The sequence below is a fragment of the Macaca nemestrina genome, chromosome 10, assembly GCF_043159975.1.
Source record: "Macaca nemestrina isolate mMacNem1 chromosome 10, mMacNem.hap1, whole genome shotgun sequence".
Lineage (NCBI taxonomy): Eukaryota > Metazoa > Chordata > Mammalia > Primates > Cercopithecidae > Macaca > Macaca nemestrina.
Window position 1 is genome coordinate 80,749,120 of NC_092134.1, and position 22,900 is coordinate 80,772,019.

The following is a 22,900-nucleotide window of genomic DNA, read 5'->3' on the forward strand; positions in this document are numbered from 1 at the left end:
GGTCACCCCCACCCTCATCCCTACCCCTACCGCAGATGAGAGCACAGAATCCAGGCAGATCCAGGAATACTTGGATAGAACAGAGGTTTGGTGCTGGGTATGGGGCATGCGAGTGGGAGAAGTAAAAGGTGAGCAAACATGCAAAGGCGTACATGCACGACAGCCTTCCTCGTAAAATACTAACCAGTGTGGGGGACTGAGGAAGGTTGTCAGAGACAGCGAGAAAGAGATAGTATTCCTTGATAACAGATCACAGAAACTCTTAGCTAAGTACACAAAAAGCTGAGAGAGATAGCCAAAGGCTCACCACACTAGAAAAACAGCACACAACTACAGCTTCAACAGAGAATGTTCCAGTTCTAAGGTGAAACATTTATCTGGGATAGTCTAAATCAGAGAGGAGGAAGCCTGGGAACTGTCCACTGCAGCTTGCACTGGGAGGGGCTATGGCTTCACCTCTCAAAAACAAGCACACTGTCCAAAGATTCTCTTTTCTCCATGCCCTCATTCTTATCCCTTATCTTTTTGATATAGCCATCCTAACAGGTGTGAAGTAATGTCTCATTGTGGTTTTGATTTGCATTTCTCTGATGGTTAGTGATGTTGAACACTTGTACACTGTGGGTGGGAAGGTAAATTGGTATAGTACGGCCATGATGGAAAACAGTATAGAGGTTCCTCAAAACATTAAAAATGGAACTACCATATGACCCAGCAACACCACATCTGAATATATATCCAAGAGAAATTAAATCACTATCTTGAAGAGACATCTGCACCTCCATGTTCACTGCAGCTTTATCCACAATAGCCAAGATATGAATTCAACCCAAGTGTCCACTGATGGATAAATGGACAAAGAAAATGTAGAATATATACACAATGGGATTTTAGTTAGCCATACAAAGGAAGAAATCTTGTCAGTTGCAACAACATAGACAAATGGAGGACATGATGCTAAGTGAAATAAGCCACACTTTGAAAGACAAATATTTTAGCTGGGCGTGGTGGCACATGCCTGTGATCCCACCTACTTGGGAGGCTGAGGCATGAGAATCACTTGAACCTGGGAGGTGGAGGTTGCAGTGAATATTTCAGCCTGGGTGACAGAGCAAAACCCTGCCCTATCTCAAAAACAAAACAAAACAAAACAAAAACCACAAAACCTTAGAATCTCACTACATGTGGAATCTAAGACAGTCAAACTCATAGAAATGGAGTGAAGGGTGATTGCCAGGGGTTGGAAGTAGGGGTGGGAGAAATGGGGAGATGTTGGTTAAAGGGTATGAAATTTCAGTTATGATGAAATTTTCTCTATGGTGAACAAGTTCTCTAAATGAACAAGAAAAAGCGAGCCCACATGTGCCTCTTAAGCAGTGAATGCAGCTTGGAGAGATTGTCCTTTAGCTTAATGACAGAGGAGATAATTTTGGCTTGTTTCAAACTCATCAATAATTGCCATGTTCCTTTAAATAGATGATTAAAGAAAAGCTTGTCTGCATCTTTTATATGATTTACAATATATTACGGGGTCACAGTTTCCTGCTTATGGCAACATTCTAATTTAAGGGAAGCTGGATGGAAAATGCAGTTTGGTTAATAGAAATTTGCTTTTGTCATTATATAATAATCGCTAAAGTGGATGATCTCTTGTTACTTGCCTGACATGTGCTGAGCTTTATCTGAATTAACCCATCTAATCTTCACAGCCCTGTGAGGTAGGCAGTGTTATGGCCTCTGCTTCACAAAAGAGGAAATGAAAGCACAGAGAGATGAATGAACTCATCCAGGGTCACATAACTAGAAGGGATGGCACCAGGATTCAAACTCCAGCAGGCCTAACCTGAAGCCCTCCTAAATTGCCCCATAAAGCAGAAGATAAGATAGTACAGCAAGAAACTCTCAGGCTTTGGAACCCAGCTGCCAGGTGTAATCTGGGCCCACTCCTTACCAGGAGTGTGTGACCTTGAACAGGCTGCTTGGCCATCCTCCTGACCCCTCACACAAAAGTCATCAGTAAAATGCAGTTGTGTGGATGGAATCATGTCATCTGTTTAATTCTTGGCACATTGTAAGAGCTCAATAAAGGGTCATCACTGATTATGGCCAACATTTCGGGAACCTGTCTATTCTTTAAATGAAGAGAATAACACACTGCAAATTCCTTACGGTTATAAAGCACTGTAATCTCTCCCACCATGGTCAAGTGAGACATGAACCTGGAATTGATGGCAGGTCTCATATTACCCTCAGGGACTTGGGATGCTGGTCCCACCCCACCACTAACTAGCCCTGTAACCTTGAGACTGGCCCATCCTCTTTGATCCAACATATAGAAGCATTCTTTGCCCAGACAGCGCCATTCCTCTGCTGGGACCTCACTGTTTCTTTTGGAATTCAATCCAAGTCTAACCTGTAGCCTTATTTTCCTTTGGGGCCACACCTGCCTAGCTGCTCCCTTTGCTTCAGAGACAAGAGAGTTGCCAGGCTGAGGCACAAAAATCACTTGAACCCGGGAGGTGGAGGTTGCAGTGAGCATTTCAGCCTGGGCGAATTATAAACAAATAAATGGTTGTATAAATAAATAAATAAATGGTTGTATAAATAGTCATGACTTCCAGCATGTTGGATGGAAGAGCTTTGGCATGCTTGGCACAATATTGTCTCTGGATCTTTGCCATGGGAATTTGCAAGCTGCCCTTAGTGAGGCCTCTAGACAATATCCAGGCCCAAGAGCACCTATTGGGTTTACCGAGAAGGAAGGAGACTGCCCGATTCTTATGTTCTAGGCAGACTCTGAGATTCTAGTTAAATGGATGTCAAAGTGGCATCCAGGCTAGTTTTGGGCGTCAGGAGGAGCTTAAGGCCCTAGTTGTTGCCCCAAACACACACCCTAACCCAGAAATCAGAGGATTCACCAGAGATGTTCCTGTGTGCCTGGCACCACATTCCCACCCCTGCATTCAGGCTTGTTAGAGATTGAAGGTGGAACACCCCATATATCTATCTCTCCCAGGCTGCAGGAGAACAGAGGCACCTGGGAATTTCCCACAGGACTCCTTATTCTTTCTGAATTCAGAGGGAGGGGAAGGTAGCCAAGCTCTAGTTCTATCTGCACCACCAACTTTTTTGGGTAACTTTGGCCATGTCCTTGTCTTTGTACCCATTTCTTCCTTGTAAAATGAAGGACTGGGCTGATACTGTCCATCATATGTTTGGCTGTGATGCTCTTATGCAGGAAGAAGAGTGGGCCAAGGGTGGGCAAGCCAAGGCTAGGAGATTCTATTCAGTCACAAGAGGTTTCTCTCCCTGATATGTGTCACATCACTGCCTCCACTGTGCCGACGACAGGTCAAAATGCTCTCATTTCAAGGAGATTAAAGGCCACCATTCCTAGACCAGGGTTGCAGCTGTCTACTCTCTCCTTGGTGGGGACTGGTGAGTGAGAGTCTCCCTCCCTTCCTTTTTCCAGCCCCACGCCCCTGACACACCTCTGTGATATCCACTTCCAGACTCTGGGAAATGTAGGGTGAGGTGGGGGATAGAACTTTGGTAGCTGCTCCTGCTGGTCACACCAGCAGCTCTTCTGAACCCTGCTTCCAGCTGCTGTCTGGAACTGTGATCCAGGTGGCTGATAGTTTGCTCTGGGCCTCATCCTCTTGGCAGCCCTGGGTTTCAGTAACTGGGAGATTTACTGGGCTGGGGGAGCTGGAGCCTTCAACTAATTCCCCATTTTCTTTTAAGGTGGCAGGTGGGGAGAGGAGGAAGCGGGCACATCTTTCTCCAAGGACCCCATCTCTTCTGCAATACATGTAAGTTCCAAAGTGGGAATGCCTGGGTTCAAATCTCCATTCCTCTATTTTCATTAGTGTATTCTTGGACAAGATTCTTGTTCCAAGTCTCGCTTTGTCCATTTGCAAAATGAACATAGTAAGAATATCTTCCTTATGATGTTGGTAATTAGATTTCATGAGACCTTCCACATTATAGACTCAGCACAGTGCATGGTCCATGTAAAGCACCTGGTGAAGTTCACTATTATGATAATGATCATTACTCCTATCTGTGTCCTTAGACTGAATGGAATCTCAAGAGGCCATTTCATTTGTCCTTCTGTTTCCTCCAGGCCAGTGGTCCCCAAACTTGCTGCACATTAAAACCACCTTTTAAAAATTCTAAAGTTCAGACTATAGCCCCAGACCAATTAAACTCCACCCCTTAGGTGTGGGCCCAGGCACCAGTGATTTTGAAGCTTTCTAGCTGATTCCAATGTGAGCCAGTTTGGAAACCGCTGCTGTCTGCAGTCTAACCAGCTGAGGAGTTTCTTTTAGGGGTAGTGATTCGTCCTAGGAACATTATTTACCCACTAATATTGATTTGAGTTGAAACACTTCCTTTGAGACAAGCAAAATCTCTCATGTTTCACTTTAAGTCATTTTTTTTTCTTCTGAGGAAGTAGAGAATAGCTATCACCCTCCACCAAAAGCTTGGTTAGTGAGTGTATTCCCTCTCCCCTCCCAAGCCCTTCAAGGGATGACAGCAGCCCAGCAGAGGCCATCAGCTGATGGGAGGTAGACGAGGATGTTGGCATTGGATGCTGAAAGCTGATCATAGACAGAGATCAAAGAAGCTTCCTAAACTCTGCTGTCTGGGACTTCCTTTTTTATTTTATCACAATGGAATACTTTCACATTCAGCATGAGAGTATATAGAAACCAGGTGAGTGCTGAACAAATTCTACTCAAAGACATTGCTGGAACCCTCTGTGACCCAAGCCAAACTGAGGCCTCAGGGTTTCCCAGTTGCTCCCTCGAGGCAAGGGGGCCTCTTCCTGGCTCCCCCATCCCACCCCTTCACATGCCCATTCCTTCCTCTAGGCCTTGGCACAAGCAGTTTCTCTGGTCCTTTCCAGTCCCAGTCCCTACTGTAGAGCACCCTCCCTACTGGCCTACAGTACATCCTTCAAGGTTAGCTTGAGCTTACCTTTGCTTCTGTGAAGACTTCTCCAGCTGCTTCTCTTTCTAAAAACTCTCATCGCACTCATAGGTCTCAATGCTGTAGCCATAGCCACACAATAACACCACTCGTAAGAGCAAGCCTTTCAAAATATTTGTTGTCTTCAAGTGCTCTACTTAAGGGTCAGATGAACAGGGCTCAGGGAACTCAGTGATTAGTTCAATCATAAAACTGGTACATGGGGGAGCTGGGCTTTAACTTCAGGGGCACTTAATTGTGGGCCCCAAGCTCTTGGTTATCCAAGCTGTCCACGTGTCTTCACTTTAACTCAGTCAGGTAGGCCTTTGTTATTGGCCCACTCTGCCCAGCAGTTGCGAGAGGAAAGCTGCTCCTGGTCCATGAAGTTTTTTCCCAAAAGCAAGGAGTTTCCTATCTGTTTAGGTGGCAGTAGAGACAGATGTGAAGGGGTTAATTATGTGCATTCTTCATGAGGGGGAGGTGGGGTTGAAAGTGAGTGGTGCAGCCAGAGAGAGACAGGAGGGTTCACAAGGAGGGGTTGGGGGAAGGAACCCCACTTGTGTGACTCCTTGGGGCTTACAAAGTGCTCTTCCATATTTGTTCTTAGCTATTCATTACAATCACTCTGCAAAGCTGTATGTGTGTGTGAGCGTGTGTGTGTGTATATATATATATATAGAGAGAGAGAGAGAGAGAGAGGGAGAGAGAGAGAGAGAGACAGACAGACAGAGTCTCTCCCTCTTTTGCCCAGGCTGGAGTGCAGTGGCGCCATCTCGGCTCACTGCAACCTCCACCTCCCAGGTTCAAGTGATTCTCCTGCCTCAGCCTCCCAAGTAGCTGGGATTATATATTTTTGTATTTTTAGTAGAGACAGGGTTTCACTATGTTGGCCAGGCTGGTCTCAAAACTCCTGACCTCAGGTGAGCCACCCACCTCTGCCTCCAAAAGTGCTAGGATTATTGTTGTGAGCCACTGCGCCCGGCTGGCTACTATTTTCTTTATTTTAGAGGTTAGGAAACTGAGGTTCAAGGAGTCAAGTGTCCTAGCCATGGGGCGAGGAGGGGGAGGAGCTAGGAGTCAGAGCTGGGTTTCAAGATGCCCAATTCAAGGATCTGTTCTCCATACCCCTGCTGTTTTCTGTCTGGGACCTACTATCCCTTCTCCATAACCGCCCCCATTTTCTCCGCCAGACCCCTGCTTCTTCCCCCTACTCTGTTCTCTCTGCCTCTTCTCTGATACCTGACTCAGAATCCTGGTCTTTAGGCAGCTTTCTCACACGAACCCACCCCATTCCCTAGCTTCACCTCCCTTTCCTTCCTCTGCTTCTACTGATTCTCTCCTTGTCACTCTGTGCTGGAGGCTAGGCCCTCACTTCCCTCTTCTGCCTTAGGGTTAGGAGTATGGCTGTGTGGACCATAGGTGCCTAGGACTACGGTGAGCAACAGTTCTGATTTGCCCAGGTATATCTTGGTTTAAGTACTGAAAATCTCAGGCAAAGTAGGACAGCTGTCATCCCACCAGGATCTGTGAGCAGCTATTTCTGCCTGTTTAGTGATTCCAGTGCTCTGTGCTTTTTTCCTCCCCACATGACTTACAGCTTTGAATTCTGAGAAGTAGACACTTTGGTTCCTTAAGTGTCTGAGGCTCTAGAGTAGGCAGTTTGCCTAAGATGACACAGCCAGCCAGCAGCAGGGCTTCTGCCTATACATTTCAGGCTCACTGCCTCCTCTATCCCACAGTGTCTCCTGGATGACCCACTGAACAGATAACATGCACGGAATGCAGAGGTTCATGAGAAGAGGGCGTGGAAGCTTGGAATTGTCCTTGGAGCCTTTCCCTGCCCCAGGATGGCTTCTCACTCTGGCTCCCCCACACTGCTCTTGTTTCTACCACCTGTTCTTCCCCACGTCTATTGGGATTTCTGCCACAACTTTCTTTTCTTTTCTTTCTTTCTTTCTTTTTTTTTTTTTCTTGAGGTAGAGTTTCACTCTTGTTGCCCAGGCTAGAGTGCAATGGCGCGATCTCGGCTTACCGCAACCTCCACCTCCTGGGTTCAAGCGATTCTCCTGCCTCAGCCTCCCGAGTAGCTGGGATTACAGGCATGTGCCACCACACCTAGCTAATTTTTTGTATTTTTAGTAGAGACAGGATTTCACTGTGTTAGCCAGAATGGTCTCGATCTCCTGACCTCTGCATTTTTTTTTTTTTTTTTTTTTTGGTGAGAGTGCAGGCTGGAGTGCAGTGGCACGATCAGGGTTCACTGCAGCCTTGACCTCCCAGGCTCAATTAATCCTCCTACCTCAGCCCCCCTGACCCCTGGGAGCTGGGACTACAGGCGTGTGCTTGTAGCAAAAAATTAAAGCCTGGTTAATTTTTTGTATTTTTAGTAGAGACGGGGTTTCGCCATATTGGGCAGGCTGGTCTTCAACTCCTGGGCTCAAGTGATCTGCTCGCCTTGACCTCCCACAGTGCTGGGATTACAGGAGTGAGCTATCACACCTGGCCTTCTGCATTCTTAATTCTTATGAGTTCACAGCACAGACTCCATCATGTAGTTTGCCTTTTCCCTTTAATATGGTACAAGTCATTTCTGGTTCTGCTGCAGCGTCTCCAACAAGATGATTTAAAATAATTGTATCCAACTGGGCAAGCCATCACAGCCATTTTTCTAAGGCTGGAGATTTTTTCCCCAAGTTAAAAAAATTATCATTACATTTTGGATGAAAGCCACAGCTATTTGAGTCCAGAGGGAAAACACACATTTTTTTGTTAGTGTACACTGATGATCACTGAATGAGCTTTTCCCCAGGATGCTGTCTGGGACGTGCTTCTCAGAGTGTGAGCACAGATCAGTGCTGGTCTACAGCGCTTTGTTATTGCCTTGTGGTAAGCACAGAATTTGAGAGTAGCCTTTTAGAAAATTATTATTATTGTTGCTATTTTTAGCAGTTAAACAATGTTTTGCTTGCTGAATCTAAAAATCAAAAAAATTGGGGCTTGCATTTCGTATATCTCTTAAAAATTATCTTTAAGAGGTAATTCATTTAATTCTATTTTACAAAAGTATTGTCTATAAAGAACCAGAAATGATAAAACAGAAAGAGAAATAGGGATGGTTTGTCTTCTGGTCTAGAAGACAATATTAGGTACTGGTAGATGCTCAACAAATCTTGAACCACTGATTTTTGGTGCTGAAGTACCTTGTGTGGTTTTGTGTTTGAGGAGTCTGAGGCTTATCAAGCAACACACAACGTGAATGACCTTGGGTAGAATCTGTGGGCCTACACTTGTACTCAGTGACCGCAATATTGCACTTCCATGTGATAAAATTTTGGGTGCTCATGGTGATAACTTCAGGGAGCAGAAGCAGTGCGTGGGGAGATGGGAACAAAACTTTTGCCCCACCAGGACAATGCTATGACAGAAAGTATTTCCACCTCTGTCCCAGCTGTTGTCCTGAGGTCTCCAGACACTATCTAACTTTGCCCCATATCTCCCAGGTACACCCCAGAAACAAACAGCTTAGTGGTGGAGTTTCTTAGGAAGAGATGAACTGACGATTTGGGGGGAATCTGTATAGGAGTTTCCAGCAATAAGGTCCTGAGAGATTATTGCACTCTGATCTCTAAATGGCAAGAGATGAATGATAAATGATCGAGTTGGGGAAGTTTGTCTGCAGTCTGATTTCTGCAACTCATAGGTATGAGGTTTTAAACAGATGTTGCTGGCAGGCAAACTAAACATTAATACTCCCCTTTCAGGATTGTAAAGATGCCCAGCCCAGCAATGTGTGTGTGTCTATATATAGAGACGGAGCCAGATCCCTTCCAAAGGAGTCAGAGCTCCTTTCCTCTCTGGTCTCTGCCTCCTTCCTGCCAGGCTGTTTCTCTTGCCTGCTTATCTGGATGCTCCAGCAACCATGAGCCGCCAATATAGTTCTCAGTCCGCGTTTAGCTCAAGGAGCCGGCAGGTTTATCGCACCAGCTTTTCTGCAGGCTCTGGTGGTGGGAGTCGGGCTGTGGGTTCTGTGTGTTATACTCGAGGGAGGTGTGGTGGTGGTGGATATGGGATCCGTGGAAGGGGGTTTGGCTCTAGGAGCCTGTATAATCTGGGTGGCAGTAGAAGCATCTCCATTAGTCTAGTGGGGAGGAGTGCCAGTGGTTTCTGTCAGGGTGGGGGAGTAGGGGGATTTGGAGGGGTCAGGAGCTTTGGGATTGGCAGCATTGGTGCTGGTGGCTTTGGAGGTGGTAGCTTTGGAGGAGGTGGTTTTGGGGGTGCTGGATTTGGGGCTAGCAATTTTGGGCTTGGGGGTTTTGGTCCTTCTTGTCCTCCTGGGGGTATCCAAGAGGTGACCATTAACCAGAGCCTCCTAGAGCCACTTCACCTGGAGGTGGACCCTGAAATTCAGAGGATCAAGACCCAGGAGCGGGAGCAGATTATGGTTCTCAACAACAAGTTTGCCTCCTTCATTGACAAGGTGAGCACCTCAGGGGCAGGGAGGGTCATTGGTCACTGACCAAATGACTGAGAGAGATTACACCCTGCCACCTCTCAGCACATCGTGCAGTTTCAGCTTGGTGGTGATACCTGGGACCTTAGGAAATCATTTACCCCATTTGGGCTTCAATTTGTCTTCTTGTGGGGATTTAATTCTATCTTTTCCTTTTGGCAGGAAAGGAGATAAGCAGTGTGAAAATACTCAACAGATACATGGTGTAGTACCCTCATTCTCTTTCACAATTATTCACTTTCCATCCACCCATCCACCCATGCACCCATCCATCCATCCATCCATCTATCCATCCATCCTCACCCACACAATCCATTTATATACACACACACACGTTCATCCGTTCATTCACTCATCCATCAAGCCACTCAACTATCTACCCATGCATCCATCCACCCATTCAGCCCACAAATATTTTCTAAGCATCTATGATAGGGCAGACACTGTGCCAGGTGCTACAGGTGACTAGGACACAGGGACTGACGTCTAAAGGGAAGAGAATTACGACAATGCGTGTGAAGTGTGTCAATAGGGGAAGTACTCTCTGGGACATGGTAGCTCAAAGGAGGGTGTCATGAGCTCTGCCTGCTGAGTCTGGAAGACGGATAAAAAGTTAAATGGGTTCTAATTTTAGTATATGTGCTGCCGGAGCGAGCACAAGTTAAATGGGTTCTTAGGGCAGAGGGGGTTTTCAGGCAGAAGGACCAGGAGGCATGAAAGTGTGACACCTTTCAAACTGTTGGTCCCTTTCACACACGGTAGGGAATTTCAAACGGTTACAATTCCTGGAGAAAATGGGATACCAGGGGGTGGATGAGAGAAGCAGAGATGAAGCCACAGAGCCAGGGCAGGAGAAGCAGGCAGGGCATGGTGAATGCCCTGGTGGTGGGTATCTCTTGGGGCTAAAGTCAACAGCATGCAATGTAGGGTTCTGTCTGAGTTCCCCCTTTTGGCTCATCAAGGGCCAAGGATGGGCCAGATGGAGACACAGAAGCCCCTGTCCCTAGTTCCCTATTGAAACTTCAGATTAGGTCCAAAGCAGCAACAGAGGCTGGTGAACTCACCATGGTGAAGACCTCCTTCCAGCATCTCCTTTTGTCTGGAGGTCGAGGTACAGCGGCCACTAGCACCTCTCCAGGAGGAATTTTGCCTTCAGGGATGCAGTGGGAAGCCCCACAGAGCACCAAGGCCACTTGCACAGTCAGTGACTTTCCCTCAGTCACCACAGGAGTTCAGTGCTGAGGCCAGAGCTTGACCTGTGGCCTGACTGTAGGGTAGCTGTGGCCAGAGGCCATGCTGGGTGGCAGGGCAGGCCTCTGATATCAGGGCAGATGCTGGGGATGGGACAGTGTGTGAGCAGGTGGAGGAGGGTGAGGCTGCCGAAGAGGAGCGCAACACAGCAGAGTGCTCCTGTGGCTTCTGATCACGCTGCGTGGGAAATGTGGCTGAGTACCACCATGCTTCAGGCACAGGTGGGGGTTAGAGGGTTTCCCTGGAGCAAGGAGTCGCTACTGGGAGCTCACGACTGGGCCAAGAGAGGAGCAGGGAGGAGAGAGGGCTGGGAAATAACCACAGGCCGCTGGCAACTGACCTCTTGAGGCTCATCCAATTGTGGCCTCTGCCATGAACAGGGTGTCTGTCCAGTTGCATGGCATGGGGCAGGGGGCAGAGGCTAAGGTGCATGAGACCTGGGTCTCCTGTCCTTTGAAGGGCATGGCCTGTGATGACTATGAGGAGAGGCTCCTCAGCCAGGTGGGTTGTGGCCTGACTGGAAGGTAGAAAGCTTCTATGACAGGTGACTTCTGACTCTGCTTTCCAAACTTGTCTTCCTGCTTTCACCCTTGACCCTTGTATAGCCTATGCTTGACACCACAGCAGAGCCATCCTTTAAAAGCATGTCACACCACTCTTCCATTTGAATCCTCCAGTGGCTTCTTGTCTCAACTGAAGGAAAAGCCCAAGTCCTATAAGGCCCTATATTGTTTGCCCTTTACCCTGCGGCTGCTGCTAAGCCCACACTTACATTTGTGGAATCAGGCCACATTGCCCTCCCTGGGTGGGACAGCTTTCAGGATACAACTGCTAGTGAGCAGATTGAGGCCTGGAAAATAGCCTCCAGGCTTCCAACTCATTGTTGTCTGCAGTGTCCTGTGCCCCTCTTCCTCCTCAGCTGCTCTTCTCTTGCTCACCAGCATCCAAGGCTCAGTTCTGTCTCAAGGTCTTTGCACCTGCCATTCCCTCTGCTTGGAACTCTTCCCCCCAAAGAGAGGCCCACCTTCCTCCCTTACCTTCTGTGGGTCTTTGCTCAGATGCCACAGTTTCAGTGGGGACTTCCCTGACCACCACTTCAGCGTTCCTATGCCCCGGCCCTGTGTGACTCCATAGTCCCTGCAGCTGTCTGAGGCACTGTATTTTTTACATGATTGTTTCTTTATAGTTATCTCTCTAAATAGAATGCAAACTCCTAGAAAGCAGGGATTTTGCCTGTTTTGCTTATTACCAAATCCCTAGCACCCAGAATAGTTCCTGACACATGAGAATTGCCCAGTAAATAGAAGCTGGATGACAAATTGGGTCAGCCCCTCGGGTCAGTGCTGGATGCTCAGAGAGTGGAAATGGAGCCAAAGGCTTTCTAGAACCAATGACGAGGGGATAGGGCCTCAGGAAGGAAAGGAGGGGTCCAGCTCTTCCCCCTGGGACACTGGGCTGGCCTTGTTCAGCTGATCCTTAGACCTCTATGCCAGGGGTGGCGAGTGGTCTGGATAGCCCACACCAGCAGGCAATTTTAAAACCTTTTGCACTTCATGAGTACATGACACTTTTTGTCTTCTCTGTGTTGGGCGTTGTGTGTCCATGGGTCCACTGTGTCCCCTGGAGAACAAAGTAGATATAGGCCTGCCCTCAGGGGGTCCAGTGCAGCCCGGGAGAGAGATGCTCGCACACTGCTGCATGACTGCAAGTCTCAACAGATTTAGAAAGGCAAGGAACAAGGGGCTGCAAAGGGGACACACTGGTGGGATGCCACCTCAGGTGAGGTCTAAAGGGTGAGTAGGAGTTTACTGGGCAAAGAGTTGAGGAGACCTGGAGTGCTGAGGGCACTGGGAGGTCCCTGTGCAGGGGAGGGGCACTGAAGCAGAGGGTGGGCGAGAAGGTCGCTCAGCAGCATGCCTCATTCCATCTGTGGTAGCTGAGCTGCCTTTGAGTTTTGCTGGTAGGACACAGACCAGGAGTGTTTTGGGGAACCTGGGGAAAAACACAGTGGCTTTCACCGATTGTTCTAGTGGTTAAGGCACTCCCTGCAGCCAGACTCTGCCTTTGCAGTTTGGGTGGCCTGATGAGAACCACAGTGTCTTCTATGAGCTCCTGGGATATTGCGGGTGGGTACCTGGGCTAAAACCAGAACACCCAGAGTTGTGTCACTGCTCCCTCGTTGTTTTATGTGGAGACTCTCCATGGGACCACAGGATTCTTTCTTTTGGTCCCACAATGCCACTGCCACTGAGTGCAGTGAATGAGTGCTGAATTGATTTCTTCACTCCCTGGGAGTGCCACCACAGAGTAAAAATAGAGAGTGGCAGGAATTTCTCACGGTGTTGTGAGCTGTGCTGACAAGCCTGGGAGAGCTGCTTGCCTAATCTCTTGCTTTGATAAGGCCAGCAAAAATGAGCCATGGGAGGTGGTGTTGTCTGCAAACATTTTCCAGCCTAGAGTCAGAATCCAAAGGGAGCTAACCAGGGTTGGCCCCTCAGACGGGCAGATTCTCAAGGGCCAGGGGATTTGGGGGACCCTCACTAGTGTCACGTGGTAAGGGAGTGTCTTCAGAGTTCCGTTCCGACCACACAAAGCTGTGAGTTTGCCCCTTTACACAGTGCCCGGAGGAGGAAGCTGGATTCCGGAGGGTGTGTGTTTTTGCGCGTGCGCGCCCGCATGCGGCCGAGCAAACTCTGGAGGCAGCACCACTGCTTCTATCAGGGCACTGGAGTGGAGGCTCCACAGTGTGTAGCTGGCTGAGGAAAGGTGGAGGCTGGTCACTACCATGCCAAGGACAAGCCACACACTTTGCACAGCCAGCTGCCTTACTGGGCCCCTTATCTTACCTTCATATCCACAGTTCTGGGAGAAGAGGTGGTGAAAATATTAGGTGATGTCCACTCTCCATTTCCCGGGAAATAGCAAGTGGGTAGTTCTCAAACACCTGACAACCCAAGTCCTCACTTTGGGGCACTTGACTGCATTAGACTTTTAAAAGAATGAGAACATTTGCCTTAAAAATTCTGTCTGCGTTATAAAAGCATTTAAATGAGTTACTTTCCTGACAAACATCCTGGCAGACAGCAGAGGTGGTGGTGACTGCAAGGCAGGGGCACCCGAGCAAGTGTGCTCAGGAATTAGTTTAATGTTCTAAGCCAAATTGATCCTTCTCGCTTTTTCTTTCTTCCTCTCCTCTATCACATAATGCATTTTGACCACAAAGAGAAAGGAGCCTTGGGGTCATCAGTGTCTCAGATGCTCCGAAACACCATTTCCTTACGTTGGCATGGATAAATTGAGTTTGGAGGGCGAGTGCTCTATGATGTAAATGAAGGAGGTGATTTACCTTCAAAACCAGCGTGAGCTTAGTGTCAATTTTAGACAAGTTGACTGTACAGCCATTGGCCGTCAGAAACCACATTGCCCTCTGTGTGTCTCAATCCCAGAGAAAAGGCTCTCTGACCCTTGGAGGAACCATCCTGATTCTCTGAGGTCTGGATGTGTTGAGGGGCTATGGATCCCCCTACTCATGGGGGTGCTGCTCTGATCCATGGCCTGGGGTGGGCTGGGGTCTCTTGCTCTTAGGTGCGATTCCTGGAGCAGCAGAACCAGGTGCTACAAACAAAATGGGAGTTGCTGCAGCAGGTGAACACCTCAACTGGAACCAACAACCTGGAGCCCCTCTTGGAGAACTATATCGGTGACCTGCGGAAGCAGGTGGATTTGCTCAATGCGGAGCAGATGCGCCAGAACACAGAGGTCAGGAGCATGCAGGATGTCGTGGAGGACTACAAGAGCAAGTGAGACTCCAGGCAGGGCAAAACAGGGGAGAAGCATGGCCGGAAACTCGTCACAGGGGCAAGACATTCTGCTGTAGTGTTTATGTGTAAGGGTAGGGGAGCGGGACATGCAGACTTTGCACTGCACAACTGCAGGAGGCACTGTTTTGTATGTGGCAACCCAGGTAGATGATATTGGCAGCCAGCTGTCAATCGCATTGGGTGGGGAGGGGCAGGATAGCTTCATGGATGTTGAAGCCAAGTAAGCCTGATTTCCAGTGTGGGCTCTTCCACTTACTAGCTGCCTACAAATTCATCTTTTTAAGCCTCTGGTGTTCATGTTAATAATGTGGGAAGAGCAAGAACCTCCCTTGTTGGATTGTTGTGGGTAGATCTGTGGTTCTCAGACTTGAGCATGCATCAGTTTGCTGGAATCAGATTGCTGGGCTCTGCCCCCCAAGTTTTGGATTCAGCAGATACAGGAGAGTGTTTGTACTTCTGACATGTTTCCAAGTGATGCTGATGTTCGTGGATTGGGGACCACACTTTGAGAACTGCCGGTTTTGAATGAAATGATGCTTAATAAGTTCTTAGTACTGTGCCTGCACACCCCTACAGTCAGTAAACCCTAGCTATTATGACCACAAACAGTAGGGGTGACAGGAGTTGTCGAATTCCAGATCAGCTGCTCCTGAGCTGTGCAGGCAGCCGAGCCTCTCCCTTCCTCTTCTTCCCCATGTGGGGTTCAGGGTGCTTCTCTCCCATCACCTTGGCATGCTTACTGTGCCGTGCCAGTAGAGATCCAAGTGTGTGTGAGTCAATGAGGGAAAAATGAAATCCACACTGGAGGTGCTGGTGGGGGATGGGGCACAGAATTGTAGGTTAAATTTTTTCTCTTCAAAAATATTTAGTAAAAGTGGTTGGTATTTCATGTTCTCAATTTTAAGGAATGAATGAATTTGACACATTTACAAAGGTAAAACATCAAAATAAAAATAGATGTTCCAGGGACCTTCTCTGTGGCTCTGGGTTTCCATGTTGGCCTGGGCTCCCCTCTGTTGGCCCACAGACCCAGGAGTTGGCACTGCCCTCATCCATGAGAGCGCCAGCCTCCTGGAATGGACAGCCAGCACCTTGAGCAGGGTTTTCTGAGCTCAGGACAGCAAATGTTTGGGGAATTCCAAGCTTTCTGCTGTGAGGAGGAACCTCAGAGAGCCAAGGTCAGCCTGTAGCCTTTCTGTGCTCCTTGCCTCGCCTGACAGGTATGAGGACGAAATCAACAAGAGGACTGGCAGCGAGAATGACTTTGTCGTCCTGAAGAAGGTGAGGGAAAGGGGAGTCCCAAGGGTGGCTGTGGACCAAGGAGGCTTCGGGGAGTAAGGAATCCCTATGGGATGCTCTGTGGCAATGGCAGGGTGACCTCTGTGGCAATGGCAGGGTGGCCTCTGTGGCCGGCTTGCTGTGTGTGATGCCTAAATGTGGGGCCCTTACACTAGAACTGACACTGATAATGACTCTTTAGGAAGCCTCCAGTTTGTATCTGTCTGGGGTCCTGAAAGTGAAATGAAGTGAAATGACAGCTTTTGAATGTCAGTTATGTGTAGCCTTGGGACCCGGGGAAGGACCTGGGTGTTGGGTGTGACTGACTGAGATGTGGAGGTTGGTGTCACATCTCCTTCTGGCCAGGAAAGCCAGGACATGTAGATCCCTTATTGGAGTGAGGTGTTGAATTTTTGAAGTAAGGAAATAAACCCAGAGTGGCTCTGCCACTTGCCTGAGCCACCCAGTGAGCTGGCGGCAGGCAATGCCTGGGCAATGAAGTCAAACTGTTTCTGCCTGCTATTCAGGATGTGGACGCTGCTTACGCGAGCAAAGTGGACCTGGAGTCCAGGGTGGACACTCTGACTGGGGAGGTCAATTTCTTGAAGTATTTATTTTTGACGGTGAGTTAAGCGTTTATAAGAACGCCCTTTCGCACTTTGGGAGGCCGAGACGGGCGGATCACAAGGTCAGGAGATCGAGACCATCCTGGCTAACACGGTGAAACCCCGTCTCTACTAAAAATACAAAAAACTAGCCGGGTGAGGTGGCGGGCGCCTGTAGTCCCAGCTGCTCGGGAGGCTGAGGCAGGAGAATGGCAGGAACCCGGGAGGCGGAGCTTGCAGTGAGCTGAGATCCGGCCACTGCACTCCAGCCTGGGCAACAGAGTGAGACTCTGTCTCAAAAAAAAAAAAAAAAAAAAAAAAGAACGCCCTTTCTTTTCTCACATCTCACAAGGAGTATGGGCTATAAGAGGCGAGGTCTGAAACCCAACGCTACCCACTAGGGACTCATCTCCCCAGGTACCCCAACTCTGTGGGCCTGGAGTCAGCCATCCTCTCCACCCCAATCCTCAGAATCCCCAGGTTGGGGTAATGGAGATGGAAGGCTGGGAGAATCCTGAGTTAGGTGGAGGCGAACGTGTCCCTGGTTCATGGCTTCCAATCTGTCTGGGAAATCACCCAGACATATAAGGGGCAAAACCAACCAGAAATCTTCATTAATTCTGGGGAGTTGATGGAGCTGTTAGGAAACTCTGTGGGAGGTGACAGTGTGAGTCTCAAAGGGAGTGACCTTAGTGGTGGGGGATCAAACACTCTGTCACCCAGCCCTCTTTTGCCTGTGTCTAATTTGGGGGTACTTGCTCTGGGCCAGATGCTGTGTTAGAAATTTATGTTATGGGCATCTCCATTCTACACATGGGAAAACTGAGGCACTGAAGGGTTAAATTACTTGCTTGGTTACCTTGCTAGTCAATGGTAGAGCCAAGACTCAAAAGTGAGTCCAAGTGGCTCCGCAACTGGAGTCCATTCTACTGCCTCAGAGAGCTCATGTGATTTCAAGGAACAGGCATGCCTGCCAAGAAGCCCAGCTAACTATGGTGGCCAAGTCAGAGCAAGGCAGAATGGCAGTTGCAGAAGAGGTGTGATGGGGAGATGGTATCTGAAGGGCTCCAGGTTTAGGCTCCTTCCTTCTCCCTGGAGGCAGTTAAGACTCTCCCTATTATCTCTCATTGCACACAACAATTCCAAGAGTTTTCCCCCAAGACTACCTGGCCCAGGCTTCTGGCTTCCCCCGAGAGCCTTGAGGGAGCAGCAGAGGAAAACTGAGGCCCCCAGAGGAGAATGGAAGGAGTCAGCCTGTGCGCCATGCCTCGCAGGAGCTGTCTCAGATGCAGACTCACATCAGCGACACCAACGTCATCCTGTCCATGGACAATAATCGCTCCCTGGACCTGGACAGCATCATTGATGCAGTGCGAACCCAGTACGAGCTGATTGCACAGAGGAGCAAGGACGAGGCCGAAGCCCTGTACCAGACCAAGGTGGGTACGGCCCCCAGATCTGGTGCCCAGAAAAACAGATTCTTCCCAGAATTGTCTTTCTCTTATTGCGTTGTCTTTCTTATTTCTGAAGTAAAATGTGTTTGTTATACAAATTCTAGAAATTACATGTAAAGATTACTAATCTCTCACTACCTCTATTAATATGTTAATATCTCTTCTGCCAGTTCTTTGTAGCTATTAAGCTAGTGCAAAAGTAATTGTGGTTCTTGCCATTAAAAGTAATGATAAGAACCGCAATTACTTTTGCACCAACCCAATAATGTTTATTGAGAACTCATATGTGTTAGGCACTGCACAAAGTGCTTTACATAATATATATATTATTTCATTCAATCCTTACAACAACCAATGAGGTAAGAATTTCATTATCACAATTTTATAATAGATAATAGTGCATGAGATTACTTAATTTCTCTAAGGCCTTGTAGCTAGTAAATGGCAGAGCCACAGCTTAATTAAACTCGGGTTTGTGTCTACAAACTCATTCCCCTCACCACTAGAATGATTTTTATTCTTTTTTTCATAACGGTATCTATTAAAATGTACTTTTTTTAACTTACTTTTTTTTTTTTTTGTTTGAGATGGAAACTCGCTCTGTCTCCCAGGCTGGAGTGCAGTGGCGTGATCTCAGTTCACTACAGACTCCACCTCCTGGGTTCAAGCGATTCTCCTGCCTCAGCCTCCTCAGTAGCTGGGATTACAGGTGCACACCACCACACCAAGCTAATTTTTGTATTTTTAGTAGTGACAGGGTTTTGCCATGTTGGCCAGGCTGTACTTTCTCTTTTACTTATCGCATATGGATACCTTTCTGTGACACTAAATAATCTGCCGCATTTTTAACAGCCAGGTATTATATTGTAAGACTACACCCTCCCTTATTAGATCAACCTTTTTGTGGCTAAGTTGTTGGGCACATCTTTGGTTACTTCTTTACCATAAACTGACCTGGATCTTTTTGGATGGTGAATCCTCTGGTTGAAAGGTCATGGCTGACAGTCCAGTCACTAAATTCTGAACAACTAGCATTGATGATTGGCTTTGAGGATGATCTGTGGCCAACTCCAATCCTGGCTGACCTCTGTCCCACTGTCCTGCAGACAGTGTTCTGGAGTGGAATGGATTTCGACCTTAGACTGGGAGGCAGAAGGCCAACAGTGAAAACAGCAGAATGCAGATTCCCTCAAGTTGACGCTTCTCCCACCCACTTCAAAACCCTGTCCTGGGGGTGGAGTTCTGACTGATGGGGCAATACAGAGCCAGAAACAGAGATGGAGGGGAAATGAGACTGAACGTGGAGCAGGTGGAGGGCCTCTGGGACATAAGGTCCTGCCTGATTGCTAGGGAGATCATCCTGGAAAAGGGTGGGAAGCTATATGGTGGGCGGAAAGAGTGAGGGGGTCTCAGTGCGGGTAAGGACCAACGTGAAGGCTTAGATGTGTGAAAAAGTGTTAGAAAGGGCATCACGAAGCAGGTTTGTCTGGCTGGGATGAGAGTCTGCCCAGAGATAGGTGGGAATGCAGGAGGCTTGGTATGGTGTGAGCGTGTGCATGTATACATGTGTTTGCAGCCCGGGTGAGGGAGGTTTGGTATAGCTGTGAGTGTGTATGTAGGGGCGACCACAGCACAAGATGGGTGAGAATCTCCCAGGGGAGAGCAACCCAGACCTACTCCCTCCTGGAGGGGCTTGTGGTGGGCAGCACATGCTGACCATGATGCTGCCTTTGGCCCCTAGTACCAGGAGCTCCAGATCACAGCAGGCAGACATGGAGACGACTTGAAGAACAGCAAGATGGAGATTGCAGAGCTCAACCGCACCGTCCAGAGGCTGCAGGCAGAGATCAGCAATGTGAAGAAGCAGGTGGGATGGGTGCTCAGGGAGGGCTGACTAAGCCCTGCACCTCCCACAATGCCCTGCCAGATCGAGGTCTGGAAGCTTAACCCTAAAATGGTCTCTGACTGTCTCTGGAGCAGATCGAACAGATGCAGTCACTCATTTCGGATGCCGAGGAGAGAGGCGAACAGGCCCTCCAGGATGCGCGGCAGAAGCTGCAGGACCTGGAGGAGGCCCTGCAGCAGTCCAAGGAGGAGCTGGCCCGGCTGCTGCGTGACTACCAGGCCATGCTAGGGGCCAAGCTGTCCCTGGATGTGGAGATCGCCACCTACCGCCAGCTGCTGGAGGGCGAGGAGAGCAGGTGGGTCCGGCAGCTGTGTTTCTGGGGCTAAGGCTTGATATGTACCCATGAAACTGTGGGACTGGCTATTTGGAGAAAAGATAAGCCCCACCTTTTTGGGAAGATTGGTAGCCCAGGGTGAGCAGAAACATTCCAGTTAGAGGCAGACGCTGTGTGAGTTGGCAAGGTAGGGAGAAGTCATTGTTATCATTCCTCTGCCTCCAAGTAGAATGTCCTTATACCCCAACCCAAGTCACTGCAGCTGGGTATTCACCCCCAATGCTAAAAGTCTTCATGAAAACGCTGAAAATTCTCTCGGCTCCACTGGCTTCCTGCTCTCATGCACACAAATTTCCCTAAGGCTTGGGGACACCTCTGATCTGGATGTCTGTGGGCCACCGCCTTCCCTCCTCAGGCCCTGTGGGTCTGGCTGACCCTGTGCTTTGGTTTTACAGGATGTCAGGAGAGCTGCAGAGCCATGTGAGCATCTGTAAGTAGCAGAGCCCACGGACAGAGAGAGGCTGGTGGTTCTGGGTGGAGGGAGGGCCGGGAGGTGGCCAGCAGAGAACTGAAAGTCTGGCATTTTAGCTTCCAGTCTTGTACAACAGACATCAAAGTAAGCAAGTGTAATGGCAAAGTCTGGAAGAATTCATTTGAAATAAATGGTTGTGATTTCAGGTCTACTTATCTTAATTGTTAGGATGCCTTTTTTAAAATTAAAAAAGAAATTTTTTTAAATGATGCCTAGGAATCAGCAGTGGCTAGAACTCTTTAGGGTATATGTTCAATAAACAATGAAAGTGTGTTGCTGAGAGGAACCCTGGCATTCCTTTGTAGTATGAAGAATAATTTTCAAGTGGGAACACTTTCAGTTTTCAATGTATCGGTTTGCAAGTCGATGCCACGGGTGATCGAGGATGGAGGAGGCTGCAGGTGCAGGGATGGGTGCAGGTGGGGGCCCTGCCCGGTCCCTCTGACCCCCTGTGCACTGTCCCCTCCCCACAGCGGTGCAGAACAGCCAGGTGAGCAGCAGCGGCGGCGCGGGAGGTGGCGGCAGCTACGTCTCTGGAGGCTACGGCGGCGGCAGCGGTGGGGGGGGCTATGGCGGTGGAAGAAGTTACCGCGGAGGCGGCGCACGAGGGGGCAGTGGAGGCGGTTATGGCAGCGGCGGCGGGAGCTACGCAGGGAGCGGCAGAAGCAGCCGCGGATCCTCGCGCGTGCAGATCATCCAGACCTCCACCAACACCTCCCACAGGCGGATCCTGGAGTAGAGGCCTCGCTTCTGCCATACCTCAAGCCTGCACCCGCACCGCCCTCTCCTCAAACTCCTCCCCTCCACGCCCTTCCTGACTCCCTGTCGTTCACTTTTCTTGATGGGCCTCAGCAATTTTGCCAATAAATTAGAGTCTAATGGGGGGAAGCAGGGTGGATAAGCCCAAACAGCAGATCTCTTTGGAGGGCACTGGCTTGCAGTCAGAGTAACAGCTAAGCACATTCTCACTCAGACTCCGTTCAGCTGGCCCTGCTGCTGTTCCTGCTCCCACCTTTTTGGGAAGGTCGGTAGCCCAGGGTGAGCAGAAACATTCCAGTTAGAGGCAGAGGCTGTGTGAGTTGGCAGGTTAGGGAGAAGTCATGGCTATCATTCCTCTGCCTCCAAATAGAATGCCCTTATGCCCCAACTCAAACCACTGCAGCTAAGTATTGATCCACAATGCTAAAAGACACCGGGCATCTAGTTTAGCAATGGAGAGAAATAGCCTGTAAAGCATCGACAAGGCACATAATGGAGAGTTGGTATCTCAGCCCCAGGCTCCTTTTGCTGCACCTGGGCTGCTCTGTGAACAAGAATCCACACCCCCTGCCCTTCTGGGGGCCACAAGATGATCCCTTTGGGGGAAGTTGCTGATTGCAGGACAAGCTAGCTTGGTAAGGAAAACCTCTGCACCACCCGCCTATTCCTGCCTCTTGGTCCACAGCCTCACGCACTCATGTTGATGGAAAGTATAGATTTGCTGCCCACATCAGATATCTGTAAGGCATCACTGTCCTGATTCTGAACCTCCATCTCAGGAAGCATTCTCCCCTGTGTAAACAACTCAAGGTGGGAGTATTTCAGAGGGCATGGGGTCACGAATCCTCACCCAGGGGGAAGCCTGTTTTAGCAGTGGATGCGGGAGTTGATGAACAGACAAGCAAGTTCTGCTTCTGTCCTGTTTCCTCCTGACAGCTCCATTCCTTGAAAGTCTGATGCTTCCTAAGCTCTGCTTCATAACCACTCTGAGAATTGTCCCATGGGGTGGGCACGCGAAGCCCAGCTCTGTTCTATCCAGGTGCCTTGGGCCTGAGGAGTCTGAGGATCTGACTTGGGTCTTGGAAGGGTTCCAACCCCAAGTCAGTCAGGAAGCTGCCCGTTTTTTTTTTTGTTGTTGCAAGGCAGTTTAATGCCCTTTCTCAGACCTCTCTAGTCCCTCCCGCCCTCTGTTCTCTGTGGCTGTGAGCACTTTGTGAGAATTTGACTCTTAATTTTGAATCTTATGTAAGAGGCTTGAGATGTGCTGGAGAGGGCAGGAAGAGGAAAGTTATCAGCCAACTAACAGGTCTTGAGAGAGAGAATGTAGCTTTGCTTTTAAGATCTGGAGTCACCTTCACTTGCTAGCTGAGTCCTAACACAACTTCCAAGTCCATGATTCTCTTGGGGCATTGGATGGGCTCAGTGTGGGTCTCTTAGGCAGTGCTTGTGACTTCATCATTTCCTGGTTCAAAATTGTACTGTCAAGGGGCAGCATTTCTGGTATTTCTATAATAAATTTTTCTGTGATCTCAAACT

The 22,900-nt window shown here is 48.9% G+C and overlaps 1 protein-coding gene across 1 annotated transcript; it reads left to right on the forward strand.

Moving 5' to 3' along the window:
- The first annotated feature begins 8,883 nt into the window (after nt 1–8,883).
- LOC105474304 (keratin, type II cytoskeletal 1b) lies at nt 8,884–22,841 on the forward strand. Its single transcript, XM_011728876.2, has 9 exons — nt 8,884–9,451; nt 14,321–14,535; nt 15,777–15,837; nt 16,362–16,457; nt 17,714–17,878; nt 19,635–19,760; nt 19,874–20,094; nt 20,529–20,563; nt 21,079–22,841. Exons 1-9 carry the CDS (start codon nt 8,894–8,896, stop codon nt 21,342–21,344), a joined length of 1,743 nt encoding a protein of 580 aa, XP_011727178.2. The 5' UTR covers nt 8,884–8,893; the 3' UTR covers nt 21,345–22,841.
- Nucleotides 22,842–22,900: the final 59 nt, after the last annotated feature.

What these genes read in the sequence shown, in the direction of transcription:
- LOC105474304 (XM_011728876.2), top strand. Translation starts at nt 8,894, where the DNA reads ATGAGCCGCCAATATAGTTCTCAGTCCGCGTTTAGCTCAAGGAGCCGG. An exon ending in TGAAGTATTTATTTTTGACG is followed by an intron (nt 16,458 to 17,713) that starts GTGAGTTAAGCG and finishes CATGCCTCGCAG; the next exon opens with GAGCTGTCTCAGATGCAGAC. An exon ending in CTGGAGGGCGAGGAGAGCAG is followed by an intron (nt 20,095 to 20,528) that starts GTGGGTCCGGCA and finishes TTGGTTTTACAG; the next exon opens with GATGTCAGGAGAGCTGCAGA.